The sequence below is a fragment of the Sarcophilus harrisii genome, chromosome 4, assembly GCF_902635505.1.
Source record: "Sarcophilus harrisii chromosome 4, mSarHar1.11, whole genome shotgun sequence".
Classification (NCBI taxonomy): Eukaryota; Metazoa; Chordata; class Mammalia; order Dasyuromorphia; family Dasyuridae; genus Sarcophilus; species Sarcophilus harrisii.
The window spans coordinates 194,370,908-194,394,390 of NC_045429.1; the positions used below are offsets into that span (position 1 = coordinate 194,370,908).

At 35.4% G+C, this 23,483-nt stretch overlaps 1 protein-coding gene across 2 annotated transcripts in view; it reads right to left on the minus strand.

Moving 5' to 3' along the window:
- The window catches only part of SOBP (sine oculis binding protein homolog), a 222,378-nt gene that overhangs the window by 81,819 nt on the left and 117,076 nt on the right, over nt 1-23,483 (minus strand). Inside the window, exon 5 of one of the 2 annotated variants that reach the window (XM_031964459.1) lies at nt 6,030-6,125. The exons of the other annotated variant lie outside the window; for it this stretch is intronic. Coding sequence (XP_031820319.1) covers nt 6,030-6,125 — 96 coding nt within the window. The remainder of the gene's footprint in view (nt 1-6,029; nt 6,126-23,483) is intronic. 2 annotated transcript variants of the gene reach the window in all.

Below are 23,483 nucleotides of genomic sequence, written 5' to 3' on the forward strand. Positions count from 1 at the left end.
TGTGGTAGTAAATGGGGCCAAGAGCAAAAGTACTCAGATAACCCTCAATGGGCTAAGAAATATATAGTATTACATATCCTTATAGGGAAACAGGGCCCTGAGGTTTTATGTGTCAACTATGTCTCTTGGGGTCTTAAAATTATTATTTTAGAGAGCTGATAAGAAATGTATCATTTAGTAAAACCTCAGGTGATAGTATAATGACATATTTGGGGTAGTAGAGGGAGGGTGATGGGATTCCAGGTTTGTCATACTGGTTTTTAATCTTCTTTGCATTTGAATATAAACTATAACACCAAAGTAATATAATTTGAAGCAAAGTTGAGCAATGACATCCAATTGGCCAATAGTATTAAAGAACTGTAGTATTAAAGAGATACTTTATCAGTAACACTTTCAAGAATCTATAAAGCTTAAAGATGAAATGTATTGGTCCTATATTCAGTTTTTCAGATAATTTTTTGGTTCCCAATAGCTCCCAACTCAGTAGTGAAAGTTCAAATGATTTTTAACATTTGTTCTATAAAAGGGATGAGAAAGCCTTGTCAATTGAGTAAAGTACTAGTTTTACAATCAGTAAGAACTAGATTCGAATGCTGCCTTTAGTATTTATTAGCTATGTGAATTCAGGCAAGTCACACAATCTATCAGTCTCAGGCTACTCATCTGTAAAAGGGAGATAATAAGAGCACAAAGAGCAATGTGGTTAGCGGATATTCAGTCAGTTTTGGAGTCAAGAAAATTCCAGGGTTCAATTCTTGCTTCTGACATATATTGTTGGTGTCACATAGTATTTTCCAATAATTTTCCAGGGGGCATGTCACTTAATTCCAGACAATTCTTTAATACTCTGAATTGCAGCAATCTGTATCAGTAAAGAAATTTTCCTCACTGTAATCACCCTGCACTGATGAAACCACTGGTGTGGATTCGGAATACAATTCTCACAAGATTTCTGTGAGAATTAAATAATATGGTATATGTAAAGTGCATTGCAGATCTGATAGCTATATCTAAATGTCAATGTTATTTGTTATAGCTTTCAATTTTCCTTGGAAACAGATTATATATGACCTGTTGCTAGGCTACAAGAGAACAGGGATAGGGCAGAAAGAGGAGAGATGAATCTTACTTCAAAAAAAAATACAATTCATTCTCAACCTGGAGTCTTGGGAGTATAGAACAGGAATGACTTCACTAGCATAGTAATTGAATTTCCATTTAAAATCAGGGAATTCTTTTTAAGTTATTAACTGCCATGAGTTACTAAAATTGAGCTAACAGTGGAAGGAGAGTTGTATAGACAATTAATTCACCTCTTTTTCTACAATGGCTCCTCCTTACATACTATCTCAGAGTTCTTATTCCCTTATTTAATCAGCATCAACTTACTTTCTAAAGAAATGGGATGCCCAAAATTTTAGCAAGTCTATAGAGACTTCAGCTTTTTGTCTTGCTACTCAATAATACAGAATCACCAAAGGATTTTTTTGACCAAATCTAGCTATCATAATTCTCTTGTCCATCTCCACAAATAAATGGAGCGGAAAAAATAGCTCCATGAAATAACTGTTTGACCACCATAGCTCTTTTCCATGGTATATAAGGCTACAAACTTAAAATTATTTTAAATTCCCAAGTTGCCTTGATATTGCGAATGGCCCCAGGGAACATGTTCTCGAGGACACTTATGAACGTGGGGGAAAGAAGGTGGGAAGGGAAACAGACTTTCAGCCAAGCATTTCTGGGACTCGTTTATACAAATAAATGAGTTTATAAATAAATGAACTTGTATACCTCACCTTGGTATTAAGGCAAAGGGACAGATGGGAAATGGTCTGAGGAAAGGAGGGTAATTTTTATAACTAGAAAGATAAATCTAGGGAGATATATAGTATATTCCAATATTAGCATAATCCTCCTTCCTCTAAATTAATTCTGACTCATCTTCCCCTTTGTCTGAACATCCAGATGAACTATATAAGATGATAGAAAGATAGATTGATAGATGAATAGCCAGAAATTGAATCTATAATTTCTTTGATATAAAGAATCCCTAGGTGATCAATTTGAATCAATGTAAGCTATCAAAAATTAACCAATCTATAGTTTTAGAAGGTTGCCTAGAGAGAGGTTAAATGACTTTTCCAGGGTCAAAGAGTCAATATGTGTCAGAAGAAAAATTTTAACTCTCATATTATCTTGACTTTGAGACCAATTCTGAATCCACTATGCTATACTGCCACACATGTGCACACATATATATGGAATATATTAAAATATATATACATAGAATATATACATACATATATGAACATACTGTATAATCAACCATAAGTTCCCTCTCTCACTTTAGCTAATATGAGAAGAAACCCAAAAAATCCTCTTAATTTGTCAAGATGATGACTCAGAAATCTAGGACTAAGGAAAACAAAGCAAGCTAATTGTTTTTTCTGAGTTTCTCTGTTTTCCTTCCTATATTCCATTCATTCAGCAAATTCTAATTTAGATTTTCCAGGTCTGTTTCATTTTCTACTTTAAATTTTATATCAAATAGTTTACATATTATGACCATTTTTGTAACTTCTTCCCCAATATAATCCCATCCTTGAAATCCAAAATTTGGAAATTGTCAAATTTATATTGGTACCTTCCTACCTTCTCTTCTCATGTCTTTCCAGGCTTTCCTGGGCCCTGTGCTTCCTGTAAATACCTAAATAAGGTCTTTACACTCACTGATTTACTTGTCCTTCCATTCACTGACATTCACTAATAACTAATGTGTCAATTTAAGCTATTAGATAATAAGCTTAAGATATAAAGCCTCCCAGAATTGTGGATATTTTATACAGGGAGCTCCCAAAGTAGAAAGTCTTCAAGGCCCAAAAGAAGGGAGTTTTAAGGGTGGCATGGGAGAAAGAAGGGATATGGATAGATTCAGTGATCTCTATGGTCTCTACTAATTATAATGTTCTATGACTTTATGATCTTAAGAGTTCACCCTTCCTAAACTGGCCCTGAATGTTGTTCCTTCTGAATCTTTTGACACAATCTCCTTTTATAATATTTTCTCCATTTGGGTCATGATAGAAATTACATATGCATGTGCTATCCTACTGGTGATCATAATGCAGATTCTTATTATATTGAGGCAATAGGGAATGCCATCCCTTTAAGGGATGACCTGATCCACCATTCTGGTTACCTATATTTTTGTTCTGTCCCCTAATGTCTTTTGGGATTTGGTTTTATAAATCTAAATCTAAATCTAAAACTAAGAATGGTGAGGGAAAGGAAACAATGGGTTCAAACCAGGCTGTGGCCTGTGCTGTTGTGCCCAAGTTTTATTGAATGTTGTTCATCTTGACAGCCTTTCATATTCAAAATTATTAAAAGCATAAGGAATCTGCTGAACCTTCCCTGACTAAAGAATCTTGGCCACCAAGTTAAATATCTAGTCATCTGTGTTGTACATTAAGTGTGATGGCACATATCACAGTTTAGGATTTAGATGGAAAAATCAATACCCTACAGGAAATCTACAGCTGTAGAGCAGATTTTTTATCAGTCAATGCTTTCACTGTCTGAGCCTTCTGATTACACACACTTGTATAATCCAGACATTGATTTCTTTCTGCTTGTATTTAGTTTACTTAATATCCCTCACCTTTTCAAGAAACTCCAAGATTTTTAAAAAGTATTTTATTGAATGAGATGAAAAGAAATCCAAATACCATACAACCTTCCAGGGTAGCATAGTAGCATCTACCCTAGGACAAAGGACTTCAAATAAATACCTGTGATTCAATGCACTGACCATCTAAGCCTCTGCTCTGGTTCTTCTACTATAATTCAGAAACCATTCTGTGCTCTCTCTGCTAGATTCATCCTGGCAATTTCTCAGATATACAAACATAATCTAAATCAGACTCTACACTTGGAAGCTAGAGCTACACCCTGGAGTGAAGAAAGCCCTCTGGAGTCTAAGGGCCAAAGCTCCTCCAACAAGTCTTTATCAGACTTGATCTAAGATCCATTAAGCAGGCTCTAAGCATTCTCCAATTATACTAAGAATCAGTGAGTCTTTTTTGTTTCAAATCTTAACATTTTTGGACTTCATAACTAGCCTTTAAACCATCATCTCTCTCAACAGATGAAAAATTAGTTACATTTCTCAGCAAAGAAATACTCTTTTTGGTTTTTCTCTTTGGCCTCCTTCCCTTTTTGTGGAGATGGAGGTAGAGAGTATTGGATATACTATCAAAAATAGAGCATTTTAAACCACAACCAGGAAGGCAAGAATTGTACCAATCCCAAATCTTCCCAAACTACAACAAAATATGATATTTAAGAATGGCCCTAATTAAACATATCTTTTTGCTAATAATAGCTGAAAAAAATATTCATTTTTCCTTCTCTTCCAATACAAACTGACCATAGCCAGAGTCTTGGACAACTCATCTTCCCACTAGCAAAGGGGTCAGGGAGAGAAAGGTCAAAATACTTTCATTTCTTCTTTAAATAAGAACCAAACTGTCTAAAAATCACTTTGATAATTGAATACCAACACAAATGGCTCTTCTTGATTTCAATCAGGTACATAGAAGGTATGTAGTGAAACTTTTAAAATACCTTTTTAAATGGGAAGAACTGCTCTTTGAAATAATCTACATTAACAAGAGCAGACCTGAAGGATTCAATGTCCCATTGACAAATTCAAGAAAATGTAAGGGTTCAGAGGAATTTCATTTATAAGAATTAAATATTCCCTCTGACCAAAGCATAGAACACAGCAGATGAGTAGTGCTGTTGTAACTTAATAGGGCCATGTAGCCAAAAAAAAAAAAAAAAGTGTTTCTCTCTTTCAACGTAGTCACTGTGGCTAGAATGGGCAAGAACTGTATTTTTTTTCATGCTTCTGCTCTTTGGACACTTTGTTTTTATGGAACAGTTGGTGTCAGGGAGAAGCCCAAAGACCGTTGCATGTGGGATTTCCTAATGCAGAGATTTGGCAGACAGACTCTTACTGGATTAGGCCAAAAATGAAACAGAAATTAGACTACCTCGAGATATAATAACTAAGCATTCTCACACTCATTCACTGGGAGCAAATGTTGTGCTTAAAATGCAGTTGAAAAGAAAGGAAAATTTAGGGGAAGACATAACTGAATTCATCAAACAGCTTCATTTTCAAAAGCAGTGTTTGAAATCTCTTTAAATAAATGACAATTCATTCCCTGTTTACTTTAGGTAAACAGAAAATTCATTGTGGAGTATTCATTTTGAAAAGCTAATCAAGAACATTAGGTCCCAACAGATTCATTTAATAGAAATATAATAGGCCTTCTTGCTTGCTTTTCATCTTGTCTAAAAATGCTCAAATGAACAGCAAATTAACCCTCCTTTGGAATACAGTCCTTTTCACCACTGATATCCTCTCTCTCTTATGACTTGTAAACATCCTCAATTCTTCTTGTCAGTGCTTTTGCTTACTTGATTCGACTCCTTCTACACAGAAAAACAGGACGGAAAGAGCCTGATTGCATTTGGCAAGAAAGTGGTGAAATCGTTGAATTCTAAAGGGAGTATTGCGTTGTTAACTCTATCTTTTTTTTTTTCCCTAGCAGAACAAAATTTTACACCTTTGTCCGAAAATAGTATACAGATATCAGATGAGAGTGGGGTTGGATCTTTTTAAAAGCTACATATATGTATATAATATATCTCTATATATGTGTGCTTATCATCTCTATAGTTTTAACTTTTCTAATGGGAAAAGGGTTGCCTATAATCTACTATACCAAGCAGATGAATGTAACCGGGCCACTCAAGCTCTATAATCAGATATAAAAGATTTGCAAACAATTTGAGATCTTAATACTTATTCAGTGATATCAGCATTTAGAACTTTTATACAGATACAACTCTAATATTTCATAACTTATGTAATAATGTACAAACCCTTTCAAAAACTTTTTTCACTGTGCTAAAGTAACATTCTAGACTTGTTGTAAGTATGTTATTCTTACAAGTAGTTCGCAGTTATTCTTGAAGGCAAGCCTTGGAGTTTCCTTAGCATAGTGCTGCTGGGGGAAATTTTCAGCATGTCCATCTTCATCTCTAGCCTGAAGGGAAATATAATGGCCTATTTAGGGACTTACAAATAATGGAAGAAAGAAAAAGCTAAAAGCATAACAGCTCAGATCATTAAACAAACGGGAATCCAGAAATAACAACATTATTAAGAAGCTTAAATACGCAGTATGCCTTTTAGATATTAAAACTTGGGATTTTTTTTTCCTTTAAATAGCTTAGGCTGAACATGCAAATTCATTGTGTTCTAATACTTAAAACAATAAGAAACAAACCAAAATCCAATAGTTAAGCTGAAAGTCATACCCACTTTAGGAGTTTCATATGACTTTATTGCATTTTCAGGATTCCATTACATACATACTTGTGTAAACTTTTTGACATGCTCAAGCATTCTCTAGATAATGTACTTTTTTGTCGTTTTAATAGCAAGGCCATAAGAAAAGAGATTTGCATACTTATAATTGGCATCATAATACTGTTAGCAATAAACTGATTTCCCCTCTATTTTTAAATAAAGATCTGAAAGCAGCAACGGTCTAGCAAGAACAATGAGTATTCAATCAAATGCAGTAAAAAATATTTAATTAAGAAGCTGCATTAAAAGTTACTGGTTATTTTGATCTACACTGTTAATTAAGAAAGCTGAAGTTTAAATGGAGACATTAACAGAACCCATTAGCAATACCGTTTGCATACAGTATTTTCCTTCTAATCTACATCATTTTCGGGTTTGGAGTTAAAGCAAAGGGAGAAGTAGGTGAAAGGAGGAGTGTCAGCAGCACACTCATTAAGCCATTCATTTGGGCGACACTTGCACTCTGTTCCGCTCTCATCTCAACTAATCCCTAGCTGTTCACTCTCCCAGCCTCCTGAAATTCACAGCTGAGCTGTCTCCCTCACATATGGCTTGCATATAATTATGCATATTCCATTTTACACTGCATTAAAATGATGAGCTTCTGGCCCTGAGCCAGCTTATTTAAATAAGCCCCAGTGAACTAAGAAAAAGAAGAGAAACACAGAAAAGCCATAGAGTAAGCAGCAGGTAGCTCTGTCTGCTGTCTTTTCAGATAAAATGTATGTCTGACACAAAGAGAGCTGAGAACTACCTGTTGTGATATATGGACTAAGGCGGGGATGATGAGTATACTTCTAGCAAACCCTGACAGCCTTTATGCATTGTTTCTCTTTGATGGAGTGAAATTGGTCTGATGTTGTTGGGTGTCACTGGGAACACTGGGAGCATTGTTTGGTGATTGTTTTTGTTGTTGTTGTTGGGTTTTTGGTTTTTTTTTTTTTTTTTGTATTGCCATTTAAGAAACAAATCCACATTTTGCAAGCCCTGGTATGTGAAGCTCATCTTCATAAAGGCTTTTGCTTCCCACTGTTGGAATGGATGGGAGTTAGGATGGAATCATTCAGAAGAGGGAATGACAAGGCCACTAGTATTTGGGTCACAGAAGGATTAGGGTGTTTTTTTAAATTGGTTTGCTTTAAGAATTAGGAGTGCCCCCATTTTGGATTCAATGCCTCTTTTATTGAGTCTTTTCCTGATGCCCAATGCAGTTGACTTTAGAGGAGGGGAAAAAATACAGTGTGAGGCTCCAAGTTGTGTAAAAGTTGTCTCTTCCTGAGTGTTTAACATCTTGATTTGACAGATACCAATTTAAACTGGCCAAAGTTTTACTCAGAGTAAAACTGATACTCAGGGTGTTCATTCTACTCTGTCAGGGTGACCTGATAACACATGATACAGGGTTACACATACTATGTACTATATCAGGATGACCTATTTAAGGAAATGTGGCCTTAAGTTGGGCCAGTTACAAATCTATCATTACTTGCCTCTCCTTTGGGAATTTCCTTAGCTCTTAGGGCAGACTCAATCTCCCCGCCCCAAATTATCAAATACGTACTTATCTGTCAACTGGTATATCCCTACCCTGTTCCTAATTCCAAGTAGAATATAGGCTTCTTGCTGGTAAAAACTATTTTTCATTTTTGCCTTTAATCTTTTGCTTTTTGCCTAGTGCTATTGGCACACAATAGGTTCTGAGTAAATGCTTGTTGGGCTGAATTGGATTGGGTTGCCTCAACCCTAGTAGGTAGAAGTAAAAAAAAAAAAATGGAATGCTTCAACAAAAGAAAGATTTTTAATGCCTAGAGCAAGTAATGGATACTGTTCCATGAAACTCCACTGTAATGTTTGGCTCATATAAATAGATTGTAAACACTTCTCTACATTGCAACTTCCTAGAAGGTAGGAACCATGTCTAATTTATCTTTGTTTCCCCACAGTACCTAATACATAATATGCACTCAATAAATGTTTGTTGTTACATGGATGAACTCTGAAATGTGTTGAACTTAAGTCCTACTATAAGCAATCCTCTCAAAAATGATATTATTTAGCCAGAAGGACTTTATTGAGTCCTTTAACATTCTTAGTGTGTTGTGTTACATATGCCTGAAAATATATTTTACATATAGTCATACAGGGGCCAATGTGTTTTCATATATCCATGATATATATATATATATATATATGTATCTTATATATAAATATTCATAAGTTAGAATGTGTTTATTATACATGTAGTATGCATACACATACATACACACCAGATGCCTAGTGATATTGTCAACACTGCTGATTAAAAATAAAAATAAATTTATTTCCTTTACACATAAGTCTTTTACAAATTGTTGGAATCTTTAAAAGAACCTCCAGATTACTATATTATGTAGACTTTAAATTGGTCTATTCACAACAACTAGATCATATTTATAGTTCATAACTTATGAAGTTAAAAAATTAGTATTGAAGTATGACCCACTAATGCTTAAACTTTTCTAGGAGGCATGTGTGGTTTGGTATGTTAAAAAAAGAAAGAAAGAAACATACAAAATGCCTGATCCCTACAGTGACTTTAGCAATCATCTGATTTAATCCCCTCACATTCAAAGTAAGGAAACTGAGGCTGAGGCAAGTGAAGTGATGTGCCCAGGGTCAAATGGTTATAACTTCTGGCCTCACAGTGCAACACTCCCACTCCATGCTACACTCCACTCTTGCAATTTGAACCCTCCTGTTTTCACAGCTTGTCTTACTGAATCTTCCATTTTATTCTCTGCATCATACATCCCTGTCACTGGAAAGTGCCTGAACCTCTGACAATTAATCTGACTACATAGTTAAAGAAATTCCATCCTACAACCATTTGCTTGGTATCCATCACACAACCACGGAAATGGAAAACACACACATAGTGAAAGGAAACCCAACACCACCACCCACATGCACACCATCACACACACACACACACACACACACACACACACACCAGCACTGCCACCACAACCAAAAATAATCCTTCACAGTATTCTGAATTTCTAAATGGTCTAATGTTTTAAACTTCACTAAGGACAAAGAGAAGTCAAGTATAATCATCTAAAAAAAATAAGTTTTAAGTGCTTGACTCTTTCCTCTCCTGGGAACAGACATGATGCTCTTGATCTGGAGGGATGCAGTGAAATCTTTTGAATGATCTGCTGTGTATTACTAGAGGAGATAAGGGATGTGTGTAGCTTTTAGAAGAATATTATACTTGAATTCGGAAATGTTATTCTAGGAACAGCTTAGTACACTGCTTGGCATATAGTAGCTGCTTATTGACTTGACTTGAAGTGTTATAGGATGGGCTATTTTTCCAGCTCAAGTAATTAGAGAGGAGTCACCCTAAAAAATTTGGAAGGCTTCAGTTCATACTTGCCGCTCAAAGACCATTTATGAATAATCACAATTGAGATTACATAGGTGTCATCAGGATCATAATTTTAGAGCTGGAAAAAGACCTTATAGGCTAAATGGTCCAGCTTCCTCCTTTTATAGACAAGAATGGATCCATGAAGGCTAAATAACTTATTCAAGGCCACACACATACAACTGAATATTTAGTTCTTCCTCACCACAAATGCTATACTATTTATTTTTATAAGAATCAGTGGAAGGATCTGATTTTAGAACCAGTATTCTTTTGTTGCTTCCTAAAAGCTAAATTAATGCCTGCATGATAGCTATTATATTCAGTTCATTACTTGATTGACCTATAATTTTAATTGAATCAGAGATATAGAGTTAAAAGGAACCTCTCATCTTAGAGACCATCTAGATCAATTCCATTATTTTTAGAGGAAATAAAGACCCAGGTATGTTAAGTACTTTACCGGACATCACTAGGGCAATAAGCATTAGAGGGTAGATTTGAACCCAGGTACTTTGGCTTCAGTCAGTGATTTTTCCAGTTACACTGTACTGCTTCCCTCTGAGTCTTTCCTGCCTTAGATGTTCTTCATGAGCTGATAAAAATTAATGTCACCTGATAGCCAACCTTCTACTCCTGAGCTTTCACAAATCTAGAAAGTCTGGTTCATAATTCTACATTAAGCCTATCATTAAAACCTACCCATGGTCCACTGGCATGGACTTTGAGTACTCAGGCTGTCCTCCTGTCCCAGGATAGGACAGAGGAAATCTTTAGGGAAGATATTAATACCATAGCAAAGGCTGTTCTCCTTTTTTGCAGATGATTTTCAAAACTCCACTAACTGCCCATACTGACTTTTCCAATTAAAAAGAGATTTTATCAGCAATCCTACAACATCACTCAGAATACTCTCAGACTTGGCCAACTGTCCCTCTCTAGTAGTAGAGCAACAACAGAAAAGACTCTACCAAACAAGCACCATCATGCATGGTTGATGGCACCATCTCTGGCCCAAGAAAGCTAAAGAGTTCTTTCTAAGGAAAAGATGGAAACAAGGGTAAATGCTTAATTCAGTGTGGGAGGAGAGACAGGCTACCTCCTAAGGGTCTCTGTAGGGAACAAAAGAGAAATTTTCCATTTGTTCTGTTGAACATCAACTCCCTTTGAATGGATCATACCACTTCACTGGAGTGCTAGGCAAAAATCCCTGGAAACTTCCTTTCCCAAGCTTCAGAATTCCTCCAGGAAGATTCCTGAAACTCTGGTTGTGTTCATTGTCTTCTTCTATATCTATGCCTGGATACAGTAGAGCCCCATATTAATGTCAAGGTTCAGGGACAAGGAAAGCACTTAAGTTACAGACTTGCTGGCAGCGTGACAGAATGGCAATATATGAAACACAATTTGGACCAAAATATACCTGAAATCATAAGGCACTTTAGAGGTTTTATTTTTCCTTCTGTACTTCTTCATAAGTAACTATACCCTTGCTAGGGCATTGTGTACTTGCTTTAAATATAGCATAAGGAGGAGTTGATACAAGTGTTTTCATAAGAAATGTTACTGTCGGATGAAAGGAATATTTTTTACCTATTATTATTATGAGTTGCTTTCACTTCAAGGCACAAAAAAGAAATCAAATAAAAAACCCCAAATTGCATTATATCAGAAAAGGGTTTTACCATTTAGCTGCCTGACATATATACAATTTTTAAAGGAAATTACAAGCATTTGGGGATATTAAAATAGATGAAGGAGTATTCAATAAATAGTAAAGGAGAAGAATATTTAAAGTATTCATCTATGGAACAAAAGCTAACAATTATATATCACTTTGATATTTGCAAAGTGATTTCTAGACTTGGAATTACAAATCTCAATCCCAATTACTCTCTCAGTTTATCCTCATCATACCCCTGGGAGGGAGATGCTATTATTTCCTCTCCCCCCCCCATTTTACATAAAAGAAAACTAATTCAAGCAGAGATTAAATGACTTGCCCAGGGTCACACAGCTAGTTTTTCTGACTTGACGAGTAATATTCTATCCTAGTACTGTGTCACCTAGTTGCCTTATGCCTTAATGGCTCTAGCCCAAACAAATTCAATACCTCATTTTAGTCCATATTTTTACAAATATTATCACTAATTCTATGCTTTTATTTTGTTTCTTATAGTAAAAACTCTCTTATATACTTAGACCAGAGATTTTATTATGTATTTAATATTCAAAGTGTGCATTCTTTCTTCTGGTTTCATTGCTACAAGGTTACTCCTGCATGAAGGAACTCCCCTCTACCAAATGCAAGTCTGTATCTTCTCCAAATCTTAGAGTTTCAGAGTTGTCTCAGGTACTGAATCATTAAGGGACACAAAGCAAATATGTATCAGAGGCAAGACATGAATTCAGGTCTTCCAGTCCAGCTCTCTAGCTATTATGCAAACTCCCTTCCAACCCTAGAATCACAGAATGAGAGGAAGAGCCAGACAGCGCCCAAGAAAAATATTCCCCATTTTATAATTGAAGACCAGAGACATGGAGTGACTTGTTTAAATGAATAGCTATAATATAATGACTAAACTTGGGTACATAATATACCTTTATTGTTGGTTGAATATTTCTCCCACCTAATTGGCAAAAATTAACTAAGAAAAGGTAATTCTGTTATATTTACTATAACAAGGCCACTAAGGTAGCATGATGTAGGGAGGACAAAAATAATCATATTATATTTATCCAAAGAGAATAATTTCTATGAAAGGCAGTAATGGCCTCCAAACAAGGATTTATCTGAATTCAAGTCCTGCCTAAGATATACTGGCTAAGATACATGTTACTTCTCAACTTAATGTTCTAGGCAATTCTCTAAAACTATTATTGCAAAGGTTTTGACCTGTATTGGAATAAACTGGCATATTTATACCAATAAAACCAAAGGTTCAGTCCCTATGTGTAACAGTTTATAAACTATAAACTGCAACTATAAACATCAGCAACTGATGACATTTCTCTGATGACATCTCTGTGAGGCAGGTATTTTATGTAATATTATTAATCCTTGGGCAAGTAGCTGATTCAGTGGATAAGTTCCAGATTTGGAGTCAGGAAAATCTGAGCTCAAATCCAGTCTCAGACATTTTTAGCTATGTGACCTTAGGCAAGTCACTTAACTCTGCTACTATTTCCTCATATGTAAAATGAAATGGAAATGACAAACCACTCCAGTATCTTTGTCAAGAAAACTCTAAATATTAGGGCCACAAAGAGTCAGACAAGACTAAAACACAACTAAAATTTATTAGTTCTGCTTTATAGATGAGGAAACTGAGTTGTAAGGATCTCAAGAAACTTAATGATGGTCACATATTGCTAGTAAGAGTCAGAGGTAACTCTTCATCCCTGGTCTCTTGACTTTTCTGGCTATACCATTGATAGCCTATGTATCAATGAGATCCCCACACATATAAGGCCTTACATGTGAGTAACTAATGAGCCACAGGTTCTTTTGATCTATGTGACAAATGTGTCAATGGGCACACACTGTAGAATCAAATAGTAGTTATTTCATTTAAATAATAATCATAATAATTGACAAAGATTTATGTTTTATAAAATCTCCATTTGAGAGATATTTAAAAGCCTTTTCTGATGTCTCATCATAAGGCATGAATGTGATTTTTGGATTTTCAATATCTATATCACCAATAGGTGAATCTTGGCAGATCCAACCAATACAGAAAGCTTTCCAGCACAGATGTCATGATAGACTGTATGTCTGTTTTCCCAGGACCAGAATAGATAAATTTAAAGATACTTATCATCAGAATGGTCACCGGAGGATGAAATTTTTAGTATCATAAAGCAGTCTCCATCTCTGCTGTTGGCAATAGGGTCCACACTGGTAAAATCACAGATCTTTTCAAGTATTGAAAATTCAATATATTTAAGTATAAATATTCAAGTAATGGTTTGCTAAGCAATTTTCAGATACTACCTTTTATTTGATCCTTATGAAGTAGAGAGATATAAGCAAAAATAATGCCATCCTCACTTATATAAACATAATTCTATTCAATTGAATCTGCCTCCATTTTAAAGATGAGGAAACTAGGGCTCAAGAAGTTTAAATTACTTGCCGAAGATATGGCAACAATTCAAAAAGACTATCTGATTTTTAGGACTCTGAACCTACCATCTCCTGCTTCCCGGAACTCCCAATCTTGCCTTTTTCTGAAAGTTTCCATGATTTATTCTAGAAACTTCTATGTTTGATGGTTGCATAACTGGAGCCTTACTAGCCAATCCCTAGTCTTTGCTTAGCAGTGACATTAAAGATGGGGAAACCCATCAAAAGAACCTAGTGAGAACTTTCCCCCAATAAACCCATGGCCTTTGTCTACTTGGTATGGAAGATATGGGAACCAGCCATATCACACAGTATTTAGAAGGAGTGATGGAGAGCAGGGGAAGCTTGCTGTGCAAAGTTCAAGGGCCGGTTCTTCCCAAGAGCTCACTGATTCCCTGTTCCTCCTCCAATTACAGCCTTTAGGTTGTCAACCTATCATCTGAAAAATTCCTCCATTATCTTTTCTTTGTTGCTCCTTCTTCCCATGACCCTACCTATGGGAGTCTTATTTTAGTCCCTGAGCCTTCCCTTGTGAGAGAAAAAATTCACCCCAATAAAGCTCCATGGATGTTTGCATTACTGTCCTATCTTACTCTTGTGAGTTACTCATGCTATTAGTCTGAGAAAAGTCATATAGCTAGCAAGCCAGTTAAGGCTCAAACCCAAGTCTTCTAGAAAATCAATAATTATACATTTCAACTCTTTGTAATTAAAGTTTTAACACTAGAGATAAAAAGACAGAAGAAGTTGGATTTATATCTCATTGTATATCTCTGGTTTAAAAACCAGAAAGACTGGGGTGTTTTTTAAAGTATAGAAAGTATAACCAACATTGGAGTTAGTTACAAAGCAATTAGTAACTCAGAAAACTTACAGAATTTCAATCCCATTAATTTCCATTTTCTCCATTATGACCTTTCCTGAAATACATATGAGCTTATAAAACTAGAAAGGGATTTGGGCATGACCTAGTCTTGGTAACTTTGAAAGGAGTAGATCCTTGTACCATCCTGCATTGTAGTTCTTGGTGTACTATTCTTTATTCCTACTAACCTTGGCAACTGAGCCTTGCTTCCTGAAGTAGCTTTGGCTCTACCCACTGACTTTGACTCTGGAACTAATTCTGGAATTCTTTGGGAATAGATCATGTACTGCATTGAGAAAGGCTTTTGCCCAGAGGAGAGGGCACATACAAATAGAGACAAATAAAGTTATTGCAGAATATCTATAAGTCTAAGCCCTGATTTCATAGGAATTCTACCCAACCACTACCCAACTAGCATTTATGTAGTACTTTAAGATTAGCAAAATATTTTTCATATATCATGTCATTTGATCCTCACAATAATCTTGTAAGGCAAATGCTATTATTATCCCTATTTTAGGGACAAGGAAACTAAGACTGAGAAAGATTAAGTGACTTGCCCTGTATCAAACAACTAATAACTGTCTAAGACAGGATTTGAACTCAGGTCTTCCAGATAGCCAGACTAGCAATTGATCTATCCCCTAAGCTACCTGGCTGACTAATTTTAGATAGGTATATTTGTAAGAGGGAGCAGTTCCTTTTTTTCTACCTCAGTATGAAATTACAGGGCCACTAATCTGATAGTCAGGCTATTATTGGCTAAACAGCACATGTTCTGAGAAAAGTTTAAGCATGGAGCTACCTTTCCCCAGCCTGGAAAAAGATAGGACCCAAAAGGTGACACAAGGTAAGCCAATGACCTGTATTGTTTTCTTGTACTCTTTTTGTATGACTATATCTATATGGTTTATATATCATTCTACAAACTCTGTGCTTAGATGAACTTAGTGCAAGGCTTTGTGTTGTTTAATATCATGAATCTAATTAGTATACAACACACATTGACACCCCTGGTACTTTCTAATGGCTAGGTTTTTATCTTGTTCTTCAATTTCACAATTGTCTGTCCTGTATCCTTATAACTCAGTTCCTGGGGTGAGTGTCCTACCTTGAAGCTCAGAACCTAGAGAATGTTCTCTACCTCTTATCCTTATTTTCCTGATGCCTGAATCTCCTATTTCTATTACCCGACCTTCTAAATACCAACTTCCCACCCATTTCACCCTCTACCAAATGACTCCTTGCTGAAATTCCCAATCAACTCTCATCTATCTTTGAATATCACCCACATTTCATATCAGGTTTGACTTGGACCTTGGCCAATGATACCTTTAGCAGTTTTCCCCAGAAGCTGATCTATGAATTTCAGATTTGCCTTCAAGTTCACCCTCACAAGGCCATCCTTAGATAACCCATCCTCAGATTTGCTCCCATATTCAACTCCTTGGTCTAATCCAACCTTACTTATTTTCTTGAATTTCTTTTCCTAATCTTTCCCAATTTGGCCCCCACTGCTAGATTACTGATCATGTCATATTTTATAATAGATTATAAACTACTATGAATTAGGGGCAAGGTCTTACTTATTTTTTATTTTCTGAAAGAAATGATAGTTTCTCTTTCATATTAATAAAATTGGGGATACCCCAACTTTTTATCCTCTGTTCTATTTCCTTGTCCAATATCTCAAGGATAGGGTTGATGGAAGATAAAATTAACATTCTCCTCATTCTGGATATTGCTGCTCCATCCTACTAGATCAGACTTCTAATCTAAGATGAAATTTCCTTTCTTTCAGGTTTGGGTGGAGGGTATAAATTCTTATTTAGATTGCCCAAAACTGGGCTTAATTTAGAAGTAAATGATATAATCAAAGTTCATTAAAATAGGTTCAGCCCCTCATTGTAATATCCATTCTCTCATTAATTGTTAACCAATCAGAGTTGACTGCCACCCTCCAGACTACCCCTTTTCCAAAGGCATATAAGTCATAAGACTGCCATAACTGTCTGGTATTTGAGAGTGCCACGACCTCCTTTAGTTAATAAAATGACTACCCAAAAATTGTGGTTCTCAAACTTTTCAAACATCACATTTCCTACAGTTTCCCACATTTCCATCACTGCCATAATGAATGAACTTTGCATCATATTGCAAACTAAGGTAGGTTATAGTAATATCCCATTTTCCTTCATTGTAAATCATCTGCCTCTAAATATCAATTATATGTTAGCAAGCATTTAAATAATCAGACTTCTCTTAAGCAGACAGCAAACTACATCTCAGTAAAATAAACAATGGTTTTTCTAGCTCAAGTGAAGAATAAATCCAAGTCACCTGTGAACAATAAAATCAACCCTATCATTCTATCATCTCTTGAATATTTGGTCAAACTACAAATCCATACCTTTCCTTTTACTACTGATTAGGTATGAGTGGCTATTGGCCTCCTTTTATACCTGCTGTTCATATAATTCAATTTTACCTAACTCAACATTTATTAAACACCTATTATACATATAATAATAGCAAATATTTATTTTTGTTTTAAAATTTGCAGAGTATTTTGCATGTATGATTTCCTTTGGACCATGCAAACAATTCTAGGAGGTAGATGCTATTACTATCTCCATTTTATAGATGAGTAATTGAGACAGAGGTAAGTGATTTATCCTGATTTGAACTGTTTTCCCTGACTCCAAGATCAACTCTCTAACCATTTTATTATGAAGCTGCTTTTTACAAAATATTATATGAGAAGACAAAATTAAAATAGTATATGACCTAGAGATGCTTATGGGGACTAAGGGGACACATGTACACTAATTAAGTATTGAGAAGATAGAGATCCCTAAAAAGTGAAGGAGGAACTAGAGAAAGAGGTGGCTCCTGATCTAAGTCTTGAAGGCTGAAACAGATTTCTAGAAGCAGAAATAAAAAGAAAAATCATAATGATTGCTTCAAATATATGGAGGTAGAAGGTGGGGATGTTGGTCGGAAGAGATGATTAATCCATTGCAACATGGAGTTCATAAAGGGGAACATTATGAAATAAAGTTGAAAAGGTAGGTGGGAGGACCAAATTATGGAGACACTTAGAAGCCAGAGCAAGAAGCTTGGATTTTGTATCACTACAGATTTTGTATCACTGAGTTTTTGGAAGTATGGAATGGTATATAGTCAGACAACTTAGAAAGATTACTTTGATAGCTATATGGAAAATGGATTGGTGAAGGGAGAGACTAGAAAAAGGGACATTAATTATTTTATTTTATATATTTAAAAACATTATTCTGAAAAGGAATGCCCAGGCTTCACCAGACTTCCCAGGGGGCCCATGGCACAAAAGGGCTAAGAACCCCTGATCTAACACAACTCTGGGCCTACAAAGCTGATTAATTATAAGGATGTTTAGCACATTCAATAGAACTACAGAAGTTTGGAGGAAGCAAAGCATCAGAAGACTGATGTGGGGAAGTCCTGGTCTTACATTTATTAACAAAATTAATCTGTTCTCATTTGACATGATAAACAGAGGGAAAGGCTATTTCTCCTGCAAATGTCCCTGTTAATCCTATGCCCTTGTTCAGCTGGTAACCAGAAAAATTGCCTCTTCACTTCCTTCTGTGATAGGCCATACAGCAATGATAGAAGAAAAGTACCTATTTGCAACATGCATGTCTGTGTCTATGTGTGTCTCTGTCTCTCGGTGCATATCCCTCTCTTTCTTATGTCTTTTCTATCTCTCTCTCTGTTTTTTTTTCATCTTTCTTTCTCTCCCTTCTTTCTCTTTCCTTTTTTTTCTCTCTCTCCTGTTTTTCTCTTTCTGTCTCTCTGTCTTTTTCATCTCTGTCTCTTTTTTTCTTCTGTTAGTCTTTTTTCTCTCTCTTCTTTCTCTGTTTCTGTCTCTTTCCTGTCTTTTCTCTTTTTTTCTATCTCTATCTCTCCTCTCTCTTTCCTTTCTGTCTTTCCTTTTTTCTCTTTCTTCTCTCTCTCTCATTCTATATAAATCTTTACAGCTATAATAAATTTTTAATATTCCATTTTAAGCCTTAAGAGAATAATGATAACAAATAGACAATATAAAGATAATATGAAGTGAATGTTGTTTATTGCCTCTATGAATATCTTCTTGAATGAGGTGTCAGATGGTACCCATGTAAAGCCTGCAATGAAATGAGTCAATGGGGAAGACCTCTTGCTTGACTAATGATTGTGCATACTGAGACAAAAATGGATTGCATGACAGTTATAGGGAAATCTTCAATATTAGCTTGAAATACAACTATTCCATACAAGAAAGCATATTAAGTTCTTTCTCCCAGATTCCAGCTTTGTCTCAACTAACTAATGTTTGTTTCCATGTGGTCCTGAAAAAATCCTTCTGCTTGGTTTTTTAAAAAAATATTTATCTTTTTTTTTCATGAGACAGATGACTCTTTTTGATTTATTTTGTGCTATTCTTTGTTAGGTTACTTGAGTGCTTTTTGTTCTATTAAACACATTAGGAGAGAGGGTTCTACAGGACAGATAGGGGCTAGAGTGTTGACAGAAACTAGAGGAGATGAATGCTTCCTATTCACTTCCCAATGAGACCAGACAACTACCACAAGTCAGTTCTAATGCCTCTATATTGTGGATTAGTGAGAGGTGCCATAGCCATGGTACAATGGGTGTTCTTTTTTTTTCTTGCTCATGTCACATTCTTTGCCCATAAAGAATAGTGAGTAGTATCTTGAACATTTAAATTAGCAACACTAGTAGAGAATTGGATGCATCAAACATACTAGTTTCTCTTAAATAAGAATATTTTGAGTGAGTTCTTTGTGAAGTCAAGGCTTTATGTCTTCTGAGGTTAATGTATACATGTAGTTTACAAATATTAGATTTAACATACATTTAATATTCTGGGCAGGTAAAACTTTTATTTACAAATTATTTATAATTGTCCTTTTATCTGCAAGAAAATTATATCCCAAATTTCATATCCTATGTATTGCAACTCATGAAATCCAAGTGTGATGTAGTAAGAAGCCATAATGGATAGAGCCCTGAACCTATATTCAAGAACAGCTGAGTTCAAATCCTTCTTGATATACTTGTTGGCCATGTGCTTCTGGCAAATAACTAACCATCTCTGAACTTGTTTTCTCAGTGACAATAATGGCAGCATCTCCCCCATAGATTTTGGAACAAAATCAAAAACATGCAATGTATATAAGTGATTTGGAAACTTTTAAGGGCTATATAAATGGGGCTGTTATTTAAACTCTTTAGCCTCTGATAGAAGTTTAGAATTTTTTAAATTCTTCTTAATAATTCCTATTAATTAATAATTAGTTAATTATTCCTAATGTCCCTTTCAGACATTCTACCAATATACTGGTAAATGGGCAAGGAAAAGAAAATGAAGTGATGAAAGAAATGTACTTGAGTTCTGGGGGTTTCATTTGCTTGCTTTTGATCTGGGATTTCATCAGTGTAGGAAACATTTAGCATAGATTGATACCTTTTTTTGCAGGGGATGAGGGATGGGAACTGAGTCTCTATCTCATCCAGGCTAGAAAAGTTGTGAATGATCGCAGGCTTGACCTCACTATTGATCAGCACAGAAATTTTGACATTCACTTCACTCTTATGAAGCTATTAAATGAGGATAATTTATTGTAGTCCTAGAGTTGTTATGAGGTTAAACCATGTGTGTGTGTGTGTGTGTGTGTGTGTGTGTGTGTGTGTAAAATACTTTGCAAGCTGCTAGCTCTTATTATCACCCTCAGCTATCAGTGAGAAGAGATTCTTGAAGTTTTTAGTCATTTTTCAGTTGTCTTCAATTCTCCATGATCCTAACTGGAGTTTTCTTGGCAAAGATACTGAAGCAGTTTGCTCTTTCTGTATCCCAGATGATTTTACAGATGAGGAAACTGAAATGACTTGCACAGGATCACAAAAGCTAGTAAGTATCTGAGACTAGATTTGAATTTACAAAGATGACTTCAGACCCAGCATTCTATCTACTGCACCACCTAACTTTCTATGGGGAAAAAAAGTTAGGTAGAGTTGAGACCATTAGAAATGAGGAAAAATGTGAAATAGGCAAGGAGAATATAGGGACAGTCCAACAGTAACACTCATAATAAAAGATTAACTACAAAAAAAATTTCCAAAATAATCCAACCTAAAATGTGATTTAGAAACCCATTACTAATCTGATTATAGCACAACTCCAAGTATCATCAATGATCAGTCAATCTAAAATGTAATCAGTATATAAATCTAGTTAGCTTCAAAATTATAAGAGAAATTTATTGAATTAAGAAAAGGAGGGTATTGTAATAGCAAATGCAAACAGAAGAGGGGTGGTCTGCCTACAGCCTAGTAACAGGAGAGGCAGTGAGTAAGGATTTGCCAGGCTGTCTTTAGCCCTGACCAAGAGAGATCGCTGGCCAGCAAACATAAATATTCAGTAGACTTGGCAAGTTTATCCAAATAATGGAAAAGGGTGAGTCATTACCATGGCCTGATGAAAAGGTCTCTTATGATCATTCAATTTCCTTTATCCTAATTCTTTATTCACTAAGAAATCTTGTGATTAGTGATTGCGTTTTCAAATTATTCAGTATCGAGCAGAGGTTGTTCTGATCAACTGAAATACCTGACAATTCTGTTCCCCAGTGTAAATTAAATTGCATTTTCCTGCTTTACAAATGCTTTGTGTTATATTGGTTAGTGTTCATCAAAGCCTGGTCACACTGAGAATTAATGAAACTGAGTTTATGGGCCTGCATGCTGAGAAATAGGCCCTGAACCTCTAGTAAAGTAGAAAGCTTGCTGAGTTTAGAGTCAGGGGACCAGGTTCAAATCCCTGCTTTGACCCTTACAAACTATTATGTTGAGTGACTCATTAAACTTCTCTAAAGCTTTAGTTATTTTATCTACAAAATGAGGGAAATAGAATAAGAGCTTCCAGTTCTAAAGCTATGATTCTATGAACTCTCTCATTTTACCCTCTCATTTGACATTAACATATCCTAAATCATCATGAATAATTGAGCATTAACTATAAATAATGTGTCAATAATAAGGACATCTAGATGGTACAGTGGACAGAGTGCCAAATCTGGAGTCAGGAAGACTTCCTGAGTTCAAATCTGATCTCAGACACTTACTAATATGTGATCCTGGACAAGTCACTTAACCCTCTTTGCCTTACTTCCTTGTCTGTAAAATGAGCAAAGAAAGGAAATGGCAAACTACTCTATTATCTTTGCCAAGAAAATCCCAAATGAAGTCACAAAGAGTCAGATATAAGTGAAAAAACTAAACAACTAATAATATTAGTCATTTTGCTTAAAAACTGGTACTAATGAGGTTTAGGTCATAGTTATATACATAAGCCAGTGGTTCTCAAAGTATGGTCTAGAGAATCCTGGGGATCTCTGAAATCCTTTTAGAAGATCTACAAATTCAAAAATAGTTTTTATTTCCAATACGGTAAATGCCTATAAATATAATCCAGATAAACAAAAATGCTTTGGAGAGATCCTCAATAATTTTTAATAGGATAAAGATACTGAAAACAAAAGTTTGAGAACCACTGGTACCATATCAAAGCTAATTCACATATAGCACCTTTAATGTTGACCAAGCATCTGACAAAAATGTTGATCCCAAAAGAAGCCTTATAAGAAGATATGAATGGACCAGTACAAATTCATCTATTATCCTTAGAGTGTAAGCTCCCTGAAGAGAAGAGCTGTGTATTATCTGTTTCTCCTCTAGCATGGTACTTAATATATCACATTATGCTTGAAAAGAACCTTGACTTCTCTGGCATGAATCCACTCTTCATTAGCCCTTAACATAACTTTTCCATGAGTTTCTGTGGCAAAGCTCTTCATTGTGACCAATCTTCTAGTGATGAGTCTCTCTACATTTATTAAGATTAGTTCTCAGATATAACGTTCATTGTTAAATTCATACTAAAAAGCTCTCTAGTTTCATAGGACCAGCCAAAGTTTGTGCTCCATTAGCCTAGCCTGTGGAAACTCAGTCATTTCTGTATCACAAAGGAGCATTTGAGTGGTAGCAAAATGAGCACTTTCTTGAGAGCTGAAAGTCCTGGCTTCCACTTCCTACCTACATGTGACTCTAAGCAAGTCAGTCTACCTAACTGGTTGTAGATTTTCCTATCTATAAAATTCCCTTTCCATTTCCAAATCTCTGATCCTATAACACCAAGTGCTTAATATATATTCATTTTTGAATGAATGGATGGCTGTAAATCATTAACTAAACCAAATATTCTTGAATATGCTAATATAGTCACTGTTTATGGAATTTAATAATATATATGATGAACTGGTGACAGACTGTTGATGACTAGTTAAATTCCTTCAAAATCATTGACTTTTTGTATCATTAAGAGTCATTCAAATATTTAAGCATTTTTTTTAACATGAACATGAGAAGAAAAAGAAGCTCAGAAGGATATAAAATCAACCAGGACAACTTGGTAAGTAACATGTTTCAAGGAGATCATGGATAAGAAAAGAGCCCCTATGTAGACCAAAATATTTATAGCAGCATTTTTTTAGTAGAAAAGAATTGAAAACAAGGTAGATGCCTA